The sequence below is a fragment of the Balaenoptera acutorostrata genome, chromosome 18 (genome assembly GCF_949987535.1).
Source record: "Balaenoptera acutorostrata chromosome 18, mBalAcu1.1, whole genome shotgun sequence".
Taxonomy (NCBI): domain Eukaryota; kingdom Metazoa; phylum Chordata; class Mammalia; order Artiodactyla; family Balaenopteridae; genus Balaenoptera; species Balaenoptera acutorostrata.
In genome coordinates this window covers 57,965,676-57,978,506 of record NC_080081.1, presented here as the reverse complement: position 1 = coordinate 57,978,506, position 12,831 = coordinate 57,965,676, and the positions used below count along the sequence as shown (strand labels likewise).

At 36.9% G+C, this 12,831-nt stretch overlaps 1 protein-coding gene across 1 annotated transcript; it reads right to left on the bottom strand.

Moving 5' to 3' along the window:
- Positions 1-293: 293 nt before the first annotated feature.
- Positions 294-12,762, bottom strand: LACC1 (laccase domain containing 1). Its single transcript, XM_007186814.2, has 7 exons — positions 12,626-12,762; positions 10,482-11,086; positions 9,691-9,869; positions 8,398-8,563; positions 5,382-5,607; positions 4,110-4,270; positions 294-3,094 (listed from the first exon to the last, which is right to left on the bottom strand). Exons 2-6 carry the CDS (start codon positions 11,029-11,031, stop codon positions 4,111-4,113), a joined length of 1,281 nt encoding a protein of 426 aa, XP_007186876.1. The 5' UTR covers positions 11,032-11,086; positions 12,626-12,762; the 3' UTR covers positions 294-3,094; position 4,110.
- Between the last annotated feature and the right edge of the window lie 69 nt (positions 12,763-12,831).

Here is a 12,831-nt window from a genome sequence, read left to right as displayed (position 1 = left end):
TTATCGTCTTACTAAAACGACAACTTATATTTTCTATGTGCAGTTAGTAGTAGTGCTTAGATTGAAAACAGAACAAAACTTATTAAAAGTCATCATTGTAGTTACACCCTGAAAGTCCCAGAAACCTATATACAAATGCTTAAAAGTGAGAGAGATCTTGTAGAGGCAATAAGATACGACTATTTAACAACAAACATTCTGTTTTTGAGTTACTGAATCAATACTTTTCACTCAGTAAAACAGCAAGGAGACAACTTTTCATTCTATGCTTTGACACAGATAATACAAAATCATAGATAATCAAACATAATTTTTATTTGGTTTTGGAGTATTTTGGTACATAAAGTAAAACATGGCTGCCTAATACTCTGCATTCAACAAAATAATATACAGTGAAGAACTGGAAAATTATCCATCTTTCTCAATGGAATTATTCCTTAATCTTATTGTTATCATGAAACAAGAGTATTTTACATGAGTTTGATTGCATGAGTTTGTCCCATGATTTGTATTTAATGCCTTCCCTAAATTGGAAGAAATGAGGTATTTTATATAAATTTCACACTGAGCTATGAGTTACATAAAAGAATTAAACAACCTTACAACACATCACAGTATTAAAATTGTTGCTTTATTGAATGTTACCTTTCACTGGATATTAAATATCTTGAGGGCCATAACTATAATTTTTAACCTACCCTAGCATCTCAACAAAATTTTGACTGAGTGGATGGATACGTGATATTAACAAAAAGTTGTAAAAATTTAGTTTAGATAGCTCTGATTAACTGTAAAATCTGAAATGATATTTGGAGTCACAAGATGTGGGTTCAAATCTTACTTTATCACAAATTATGTGATTTTAGCCTCTACCTCAACGAGGCTCAGTTTTCTCATCTGAATAAAAGGAATAGCATCTGACATGTACTTCAGAGTACCTGTAAAGGTAAAATGAGGTAATGGACTTGAAAGTCCTTCATAAGTACCAAACAAATGTAATTTTCTGCATATTCAGGTAAGAAATATCTGTATGAAATAAGAAATCTTTTTAAGGTATAATGTGACAGTTCACATTAAAAATATGTACCATACATACCATTTTTCCCAAGTGAAAACAGCCTAACTCCTTTCTTCAGCCTACAAATACACTTAAGACTACTCATCCCCCCTCCCAAATATATATATACACACATACACACACACACACACACACACACACACACACACACACACCCCACGCTTCAAAATACAGCCCTCGGTGCTTTATTTTCTCCAATAAATACTAGCGAAGGGTTGACACTGGTGCATCCTCTTCCTCAAAGAACTGAAATCTGACTCCACCACCATGACCTATAGAACAGCTCAACATGGTTAATCCACTGGTTTCTTCTCATTTTATTTTCTCTCTGAAGATTTCTTTTTTTTTTTTTTTTTTTTACTTACTTACTTACTTATTTTTGTATTTTGGCCATGCTGCACGGCAAGCAGGATGCTGACCAGGGATCAAACCCGGGCCTCCATAGTGAAAGCGCCAAATCCTAACCACTAGGCCACCAGGGAACTCCCTGAAGATTTCTTTTTGAGTACCTCTCATATCTATGCTGGCTTCTTTCTCCAAAATGACTATACATTTTTTTTCTTCCAGGATTAATCTTTTTGACTGGTTCAGCTTCTGGCTCTCCAAATGCAAGTGTTGCATGAGGTTTCATCCTTGGACCTCCTTTTTTCTCACTCTATGTTTCTACGGAGATGATACAGCCTATTCCAGCAGACTCGGGCATTGCCTCTGCATAGCCAACTCCCAAATTGCTGTCTTTTTTGCGACTCCCTCCCAGGTTCCTGGTCTCTATTTCTAATTGTTGACCACATATTTCCATCTGGATGTACTTCAGTCTGTGTGTCAATCTCATCATCCCTCCCCCTTGCCCCAAACCTCCTCCCCATCTTTGCTGCCACTCTAAGTCGTCAGCCAAGCAGAGATTGTGGAGGCATCAGGGACTTCTCCACTCTTCCTCACCTCTTACCTCCATGATCTAGGAACAGGATCTGCAGATTCCATCTCTGAAATGTCTCGCTAATTCATCTACTCTTGCCTCTGTTTTAATTTCCACTGCATTCAGGTTTCATTATTTCTTTTTAAAAGTATCGTAACTGCCTCTTAACTAATCTCTCTGCTTTAGTCTCTCACAAGTTAAATCCATCCTGTTAAATATAATGCCAAGGACATAAAAACACTCTCCTGCTTTCTATGCCTACTCTTTGCCTGGAAAATAAACTCCAAACTCTCTGACATGGCATTCGAGACCCAAACTAATCTGTTTCTAACCTGTTTTTCCAGTAACTCCTGCCCACACCCTTCTCTTTCCAGAACATATTATACATGTACAGTTTCATGCCCTATTTTACGGTATTCCCTCTACCTGTTATGGTTGTTCTTTATTTGTCAAAAGCCTATACATCTTTCGGGCGCATGTGGTAAGTCATTTTCTCTGTAATACCTTCTCTATTCTGCCTTCCACATAGAATTAATCCTCCCTTCTCCTGTACTCTTCGGCTATTAAAATTAAAGTGTTAGAAGTATTTATCTCTTCCACTGCATTAGACTCAAAGGGAAAAAGTATTACTCATCTTGATTTCACCTATGATTCAAACAATACTTGACAAATAGAGGCTACCCAATAAATACTAAACTGAATAGACCTATTCCTGATTTACGCAACAAATACAGAGTACAAACTTTAAGAATAATCCTTATCTGTGTAACATATAAACAATTGGGTTGGCCAAAAAGTTCATTTGGGTTTAAGTAAAAATAAAGGACGCATTTTTCATTTTCACCAAGAACATTATTGAACAACGTATTCATTAACTGAGCAAACCTTTTGGCCAACCCAATACATCATCTTGATTTTGTGTCAGTTATTGTTAGAATCAATGAAATCATTTGGCATTGGATAATAATGAAAATATATCTGAAAGATGAATTATTCATTATAATCCTTTTTGTTTTAAGTATATCAAACAGCTAAATTTCTCTCTTACAGTTGGTTTGGAAGGAAGCAGGAAATAGTTATGCAAAAATCCAGTCAAGTATCTGTAAAAATACACAGAAATCAAATATGAGGAGGCCATTAGTAGTGCTATTAAAATATCAATGTAAGAATCATTAAATCTATCAAAGCCTTTTGTATATTAAAGAGTTAAAGACATTGTAAAGCCTAAAAACAATATTAATTCAATTAAAAGTAACCTTAAAGAAAATCAGGTATATGCTAAAGGGTCAGTGCCAAATCACTGTCACAAAATATTTTTTGTATAACTAAAAAAAAAAAATCCATCTCTAAGAAATACTAATTTAATGAAATTACGTTCAATCTTGCTCTATGATTGTAGCTCAAGTGTCAGCAAACTATACCCTGTGGACCAAATCTTTATTTTGTAAATAAAGTTTTACTGAAGCAAAGACATACTCATTCATTTCTGCTCCTGTCTGCTTTTGCTCTACAAAAGCAGAGTTGAATAGCTGAGCAGAGACTACATGTTGCACAAAGCCTAAAATATGTACTATCTAGCCCTTTAAAGAAAACTGACCAACTCCTACTATAGATAATCAGCTGGAAATTTGGTTGTAAAACCAGTCTGGTCTGTGTATGTATTATTATTATAGAATTTAGAACTTTTATGTAAAGATTTCTTCTCAAAAATCAAAAGAATTTAAAAAAGAAAGATATAAAGATGTTATGATAGAAAATATACGGATGTCAAAAAAAAAAGAAAATATACAGATGTCAAGTACATAGGAGAGTTAAATGGCATACATACATGATTTTTTAATGAAAAAATTATTTTATTTTTATACTTTTATATATACTTATTAATATATTCTTCATTAACTAGGAAAAGAAGTAGCTGCTCTTTATATTAGAGTACGTCACAGAAAATTAACTGTTCTACTACTATTGCTTCACTAAAAAGTAGAGAATTAGTTCTTCCTATAGGAATAAAGGAGTAAAGTTAAATATAATTAATTATTTTCTAAAATGCGGGGCGGGAAAGGTGGAACGAGGGAGGAGAAGGGAGGGGGAGCAGGGAGAGAGAAGCTACTATACCTCATTCTCTAATTGATATGAAGCCAATCTGTGTACCAAAGTTAAGGCCATCTCGGACATGGGAGAAAAACTTGTCAGGATGACAGGAGGTACAGAGGCTGAGATCTTGGTTCTGGTCCTGAATATTCTGTGGTAGAATTCCTCCCTGTTCTAGAAGAATCCTTAGGATAAAGATTTTTCAAAAGACAGAAGGTTTATTTTACCAACAGCCAAAGCAATATGGAAAACGTATGGATACTGGTGTAAAAGAATTCTGGGAAAGATCTGCTTGGAACAATGCAAATTGTTATTCAGTTACAGAACAGGGACAAGTCAGGAAATGGTAGATTTCACCACCATTAATCACCTAAGTTCATATGTGAACTGTATAACCTCCATATTGTCCTGCAGACATGATCTGGGTACAGGATTCTATAAGCAAAATCAAGTACTTATTCAAGAAGAATCTTGAAGACAAGATTCAATTGATTCAGACAGAGCGTGCTTTGTAGTCATCTGACTCTCCCGCCTCCTTTCCTTCTATTAACCAGATTTTTCACAGAAAAGTTGCTTCTCCTCAAACACTTTATGGTATGAAATATGACTATAAATTAGTGACACTTATTTCACAGGTCACATTTAAGAATCAATTTCAATCCTTTCTACTTATGTACTAAATGAGGCAGAATCTGGGTAAGGTTTTGCTGACTGGAAAAGAAACACAATTCAAATCAGACATCAATTTTCCTTTGTAGAAATGACAAATAATTTTTATTATCTATTAATAGCAAAATTTCGTAAATTCAAAAATGCAAGGGACCATAAAAAACTTGGAAGTATCTACGTATTTATATTATCTAGTATTTTTGCTGAAAAATATATTCCTCCAGTTAGAGAATAGGAATCATTTAAAAATATCAGTTTCCTGATAGTTTATTACATTTAGGAGAATTTAGCTGAGGAATGTCTGTGAAGTGCCATTCTTTTCTATAAAAAGTGCCAACTTCTCTATATGAAGTTTAAGTAGGTCTCTTAAAACTAAATGCCAACTGCTTCTTCCTTCACTTTTAAATCAATAAGAGATGCCAGATCAGAAGACTGCTGTTATTCAAACTTAAATGAGAAAAGATTTCATATTTAAAATTAGTTTTTGTGTAAGTGTATATGTCAGCTACTTAAATACCTGCCACCTGAATTTTTCTTGGCGTTACTAATTGTTTTCTAAAATTATCTTCATTTTAGAAGCAATAAGCAATAATCAAACTTGCAGTTCTGGACTGAAATCAAACATACCTCGTGGCTTTACGGATGTCAACATAGGGATTTGGTGAGCCAAAGAGCCGTACACATCTGGGATCAAGATTATGAAATGCCTTTGCTGATTCCCTTGGAAGAGTAAAACAGCAAGGTCCTACTGAAGGCCCCAGTACAACAATAATGTCTTCCAAACTACAGCCGTATTCTGCTATCATAGCATTCACTGTAGCCATAGCAACACCTAGCAAAGTACCTCTCCAACCTGGTAAATAAGAAGAAAAAGAGATAAGCAAAGTTAAAACATAAGAAAATTTCATCATAATTTATATCTAAGTTAAAAATGAGCAGTCAGTTTATGTATTTTTCAAAGTCCAGAAATAGTAAATGAATCACAAAATTAATTAATTAAGCCAAATAATCAGCTAACTAATTAAAATACTGGTTTTTAAATGAGGTATATTATACAAAGCACCTGACACAGAAGAGACATTTAATGGGACGTCCCTTCCACTTCCTTTTTAAAATGTTCTGTACTTTCAGTTTCCACTGGAATTATATCTTCTTAGTCTTCTCTCTCTCCTTCATTTTTTATGCACACTTTTAAAAATCATGGGAAAAAACACATAACATAATATTTACCATTTTAACTGTTTACAAGCGTACTCTTCAGTAACGTTAAGTCTATTCACATTGTTGGGCAACCAATCTCCAGAACTTTTTCATTTTGCAAACTAAAACTCTATGCCCATTAAACAAGAACTTGGCCTTTCCACCTTCCCCAGTCTCTGGCAACCACCCGTCTTCTTTCTGTTCGTATGAATTTGACTACACTAGGTACCTCCTATAAGTGGAATCATATAGTATTTGTCTTTTTGTGACTGGCTTATTTCACTTAGCATAATATCCTCAAGATTCATTCAGTGTTGTAGCATGGGTCAGGATTTCCTTCCTTTTTAAGGCTGAATAATATTCCAGTGTATGAATTTTGCTTGTCCATTCAATCGTGGATGGACACTTGGGTTACTTTCACCTCTTAGCTATTGTGAATAATTCTGCTATGAGCATGGGTGTGCAAATATCCTGTCAACATCCTGCTTTCAATTCTTTTGGATATATATTCAGAAATGGAATTGCTGGGTAATATGATAATTCTATTTTTAAAATTTTGAGGAACCAACATACTGTTTTCCATAGGAGCTGCACCAGTTTATACTGCCACCAACAGCGCACTATGGTTTCCATTTCTCTTCACCAACACTTTTTTTTATAATATTAGCCATCCTAATGGGTGTGAGGTGATATCCTGTGGTTTTGATTTGCTTTTCCCAAATTATTAGCGATGTTGGGCATCTTTTCACATGCTTGTTGGACATTTGCATATCATCTTTGGAGAATGTTCTATTGAAGTCCTTTACCCATTTTTCAATCAAGTTGGTTTTTGTTGTTGTTGTTGAACTGTAGGTGTTCTTTATATATTCTGAATATTAACTCCTTAGTAGATATATGAATTGCAAATATTTACTCTCAATCTGTTGGATTGACTTTTCACTTTGTTTACTGTGTCCTTTTATACACAGAAGTTTTTACTTTTGACAAAATCCATTTATCTATTTTTACTTCTGTTGCTTGTGCTTTGGCATCATATCTAGGAAACCATTGCTTAATCCAAGATCACAAGGATTTACGATTACACTTTCTTCTATGAGTTTTAGAGTTTTAGCTCTTACATGTAGATCTTTGATCCATTTTGAGTTAATTTTTATATATGACATAAGATAAGGGTCTAACATTATTTTTTTGCATATGACTATCCAGTTTTCCCAGTACCATTTGTTAAAGAAACTGTCCTTTCCCCATTGTACAGTCTAGGTATCTTGTGAAAAATCATTTGACCATATATGCAAGGGTTTATTTCTGGGATGTCTATTCTATTCCATTGCTCTATACATCTGTCTTTATACCAGCACCATACATACTGTTTTGATTACTGTAGCCTTATAACAAGTTTTGAAATCGAGACGTGTGAGACATCTAACTTTGTTCCTTTTCAAGACTGTTTCTTTTATCTTTGATATTTTTGAATTTAATGTTTCAAAACCCAGGAAGTAGCAAATAATATTCCCGTTTTATATCTAGGAACTAAGACTCAAATTTTAAGTAACTTTTGACAATGTTACTGATGTCTAGTCATTCATTACTTTAGCTAGATCAAAAGAAAAATTCACCACTTTCTTATTTATCTATAGTCTAAAACGCAAAGTAGTCACTGATTTACAGGCAGAAGAAAATCTAAAAGATCATTCTTCATTTTACATAGACTCATAACCACTGGATAGTCTAAACAGTATTTTTTTTTAAATCACCAGAAAACAAAATTCCATAACCTTAACACAACACAGCACCTAAAAATTCTTTGTTCTTCTCTTTAGAGAATAGTTAAAGCCACTAGACTACAGCATATTAAACTAAATGCGGTTTTCCAAACATATCTTGCTTTTTCTTACCTCCACACCTTTACACATGCTTCTGCATTTTCATAAACACCTTCTGCGACCCGACATGTCTCAACTTCCTATTCCCTATTACCTGGACTTCAAGGGTTCTCAACTACAGTACAACTCCCTGGGAGTGTTTTGAAAAGCATGGAGGCTTTTTTTTTTTTTTTTTTTTTTGGTTATTACAACTCCGAGTGCTACTGTCATGAAGAATTTCAAAAGCCAAGTAAACTTGGTCTGCAGTGTAAGACTATCTTGCCCCAAATGTTAATAGCACCCCTGCTGAGAAACACTGGCACCTAGCCAAATCCTACAAATCCCCCCAAGAATCAGCCTAAGTACTGCTTTCTTTGGGAATTATACTCTGATTCATATAATTTGACTTAGGGACTCCTTTTATCTACTCCTGTCCTAAGAGTCTGCTAGCTCTCCCCTGTCTTTACACTTACCACCATGGGTAGTAATTAACTATTTGTAATGTCCATCAGAAAGAAATTATAACTTTTCCTGTACCGAAAAAATGGTAAAATCCTAGATGCTTAATTAAGTACACTTACCAGAGTGAGCAACCCCACATGCTTTTTTGACAGGATCGGCAAAAACTATCGGTATACAGTCAGCACCAAGAGCCGCTATTGTGACTCCTCTTTGATTTGTGGTGATTCCGTCGTAAGATTCAGGCTCCTTGCTTCCCATAATCCAGACATCATTGGCATGATCAGTCTAAAACCAAAGATGTGAGAAAAAAATGTTCTGAAGAGTTTCTCATACCATAAGCTTTTCTGAAACTACGCATCTTGTACAAAATTATATAACCAGTTTAAGGTTACAAGCATTCATTAAATATATCAGGTCCATATATGATAAAATAACAAATTTACTTATTTAACTTTATGATGTGATAATCTCTGTATATTTTCCTCAAAGGAAAGCAGACTTTTACATTTAACAAACATTTTAAAAAATTCAAAATAGTCCATCCATCATGAATACCTCCCAGTAGAGATGGGTAAATCTCTAATCGCAGTACTTTCCACAAAGTACTAATTTACTGAAAGAAATTAAATTTCCAAATCAATGATATTTTTACTTTTCCTGGGGTCAAGTAATGCTAGAATTCTGTAAGAAACAATTATCTCATCAGTTGTACCCTAGTTCCTCCTAGTGTTGATTAATAATGGCTTTTCTCTCCCACCATGCAGGAATCTTCCTTCTAAATCAAAAAAGGCAGTGGTACTATACTCTGAGAATTCACTGTACTTTTAGACATGAGGAGCTCCAGGTGAAATATATATATATATATCTACATAGAACTGATCTTTAGGTTATGGTATACAGCTCTAAGAAAAATAATCACAAACATTATACTAAATTTTAGATAAAACACTAGATGCAAAAGTTAAATAACATATTTAAAGTCCATGTAGTCATTAGCAGAGTCAAGAATATACTTTAGGGACTTCCCCGGTGGCACAGTTGTTAGGAATCCACCTGCCAATGCAGGAGACACGGGTTCGATCCCTGGTCCGGGAAGATCCCACATGCCACGGAGCAACTAAACCCATGCACCACAACTACTAAGCCTGCGTTCTAGAGCCTGCAAGCCACAACTACTGAGCCTGCGCACCACAACTACAGAAGCCTGCATGCCTACGGCCTGTGCTCCACAACAAGAGAAGCCACCACAATGAGAAGCCGGCGCACCGCAAGGAAGAGTAGCCCCTGCTCATCGCAACTACAGAAAGCCAGCGTGCAGCAACGAAGACCCAACACAGCAATCAATCAATCAATCAATCAATCAATAAATAGAATATACTTTACATCTTCCAAAATAAGAAACAAAATTGTACCTTTACTCGGTAAAATTTCTTCACATTAAATCCTGCTGCATTCCCCAGCCTACGCAGATTTTCTTGAACAACAGCCTTGGGATCTCTCCGTTTGGAACTACTGAAGAGATTGAATGAGCTAAGAGTTGGTATGTAAGATATCCCACCTGTTCTTGTAGTAAAGCCATGTATGAAAATATCTGTTGAAGATAAACAATGAAGATTAAAAACATGACATACAAAAGACCATAAGCATTACAAACCCAGTCTCTCATTAAGACTTTCCCTAATCACCTCATCCTGCGTTAGTTTATCTGCCTTCTAATTTCTACAGCTCTTTATACCTCCATCTATTCTTACGACATAATGCTTTGAGTTTGTTTTACCTTCTCTGTGGGATTATTGCTCTTCAAAGGGTATCTTTTGTTCCATTTGTCTTTGCTATCCCAATAGCATATAGCTCACATAGCTCACGGTAAATTTCATTCTTCTGTGAAAGCACCAATGAGTTAAGGTTTCAGAATTTCTAAGCAGGAAATGCTTACGGTCATAAATCTCATTTAAAAGGAAGGCTGGGGGATTTGTCTTAAAGCTGAATTTGCATAAAGAGAATTTATTTATTTAGGGTGGCTATCCCTTGACACCCCTGACACTACAAGGCCATGAATGACACTCCCATGTTGTAACTGATGCTAATGAACACATAAATTCACAACAGTCTACAAAAGAAAGAAGCAAAAAGAGGTGAACAACCTGTAAAGAAAGAATGGTTTTTCACATCCAGTAAAAACAACAGATAGTGTTTAACGTACCTGGGATCAAAGGAGATGTGATAATGGTTAATTCTCCTTTCAGGGCTGGCAAACTTCTCAAATATGTTTCTATTTCATTCTGGATTGCTTCTAGTTCTTGAGCTGTGATTATGTTTATTTCAGTAGGCTGTTTCAAAAGACCTCCCTTCAAAGTCATCTGTAAATCTTCAAACTCAAAACTGTAAACATCAGTGAAGAGTTGACCAATAAAAGCCTTCATTAATGTCTTCCGGTGCACAGGCACAATTACCTTAATGCTGCTCAAATTTTTTTCATCAATTTTTTGTTTAATGGTATACAATGAGGCAGCCATGCTGGGATTGCTAACAGTCTCAAATTCTCTCAGGAAAGCAGATAATCCATTGCTTGTTTCTAATTCACAATTATCACGGTCACAGCTGATGTTACTGCAACACATTATGCAAAGGAACTTGGCCTTGGCACCATGGTGGTATCGGACAGCATTCAATGTCTTTAATAATGTCTGATGACAGTTTTTCTGAGAGTTTAATTTCAAACCAAAGAGATCTATCAACACTGCTTCTGCCATCCTTCAACACTGTACAAAGTTCTTCAAAGAAGGTTTCTGTGCCCCCCAAAGTCACCTGTAACGAAAAATTAGCATAAGTAAGAATACAAAGTTGTATCAATCTCCTTAGAGTTACAAACTTGTGGATGGGTAAAAAGAATTGCATTGACTTAAAAATGTAACCAAAATAGTGAATCTAGACTCCTTCCAGAAAAGCTAGTCCACTATTTGTCAGAACCAGGACAATGAAAAGCAAAGCCATCTCTTAATTCATTTTGTGAAAGTACTTTACATCTTTCCAGCAGAACAAGTTTTTGTTTTGTTTTGTTTTCAGGTAGCAAATTTTTTTTTTTTTTTTTTTTTTTTTTTTTTTTTTTTAATGAGGATCTTGAATCAGATGCGTATGTTTTGATTGATTGATTGATTGATTGATTTTGGCTGTGTTGGGTCTTCGTTTCTGTGCGAGGGCTTTCTCCAGTTGTGGCAAGCGGGGGCCACTCTTCATCGCGATGCGCGGGCCTCTCACCGTCGCGGCCTCTCTCGTTGCGGAGCACAGGCTCCAGACGCGCAGGCTCAGCAGTTGTGGCTCACGGGCCCAGCCGCTCCGCGGCATGTGGGATCTTCCCAGGCCAGGGCTCGAACCCGTGTCCCCTGCATTAGCAGGCAGATTCTCAACCACTGCGCCACCAGGGAAGCCCTCAGGTAGCAAATTTTTATTTTTTAATATCTTTATTGGAGTATAATTGCTTTACAATGGTGCAGGTAGCAAATTTTAAGCAGGGAATTACTTGTTCACTTAGACAAAGTCCCATTTTTTAATTACAGGGTGTCCACTTATTGATATATCATTAATCCGGATATGACTGGTTTGCTAATTTACATCCCTTCATATGAAAACCTGGGTCTCGAGTTCAATAGGTTAAATGGAGCTGCACCTAAAAATTAAAAATCTTTTAATTCTTAATTGCTTTTTTTTTCCTTCAGAAAAATTGCATTTCGTTATTGCTGTTTTTCAGAAGCAGACTCACAGAGGACAAACTAGTGGTTACCAGCGGGGAGAGGGAAGGAGGGAGGGGCAAGATAGGGGTCGGGGATTAAGAGGTACAAACTACTGTGTATAAAAGAAATAAGCTACAAGGATATATTGTACGGCACAGAGAATATAGCCAATATTTGATAATAACTTTAAACGGCATATAATCTATAAAAATATTGACTCACTATGTTGTACACCTGAAACTAATATTGTAAATCAACTATACTTCAATTTTTTTTTAATGCGTTTTTAAGGAGATAAAAGCAGGGATGACTCCAGGATTCACGCAGGACTCAGGTATGGCAATTATCTCATAAACAACGGCAATTTGGATCAGGTGTGCGTCCCACCTGCCCTCCTCTTCACTCCCCGCGCACAGATCTTCTCACCCCAGCCCCTGCCCTCCCCCACCCCAGGCTGCCGGTCTCTCTTCGGTGACCCCTTCGGTGACCCCCTTTGCCCCGGATGGTTTTCTCCTGCCGCCCCTCCTAACCCCCTCCCTCTGGGCCGTGAAAAGCCCCACGACGCCTCTGCCACCCGCCCGGTCCGCGCTCGGCCCCGTGGGGCGCCGATCCTCACCTGCCGGACTCCTCCCGCCCCTTCGAGATTTTCCGACGGCCGGACGCACACCCGAGGCCGTTCTCCGTCCTCGCCCGTCGCGCGTCGCCTTCGGCGGCACACGGTGGGCGGCGAGCTCTGAGGCGTCTGCCGCCCCCAGTCCTCAGCCTGAACGAGACCGGGAGGCCGCGAGCCTGTGCCCGGGCGCTGGGCGGGCGGCGCCCGTC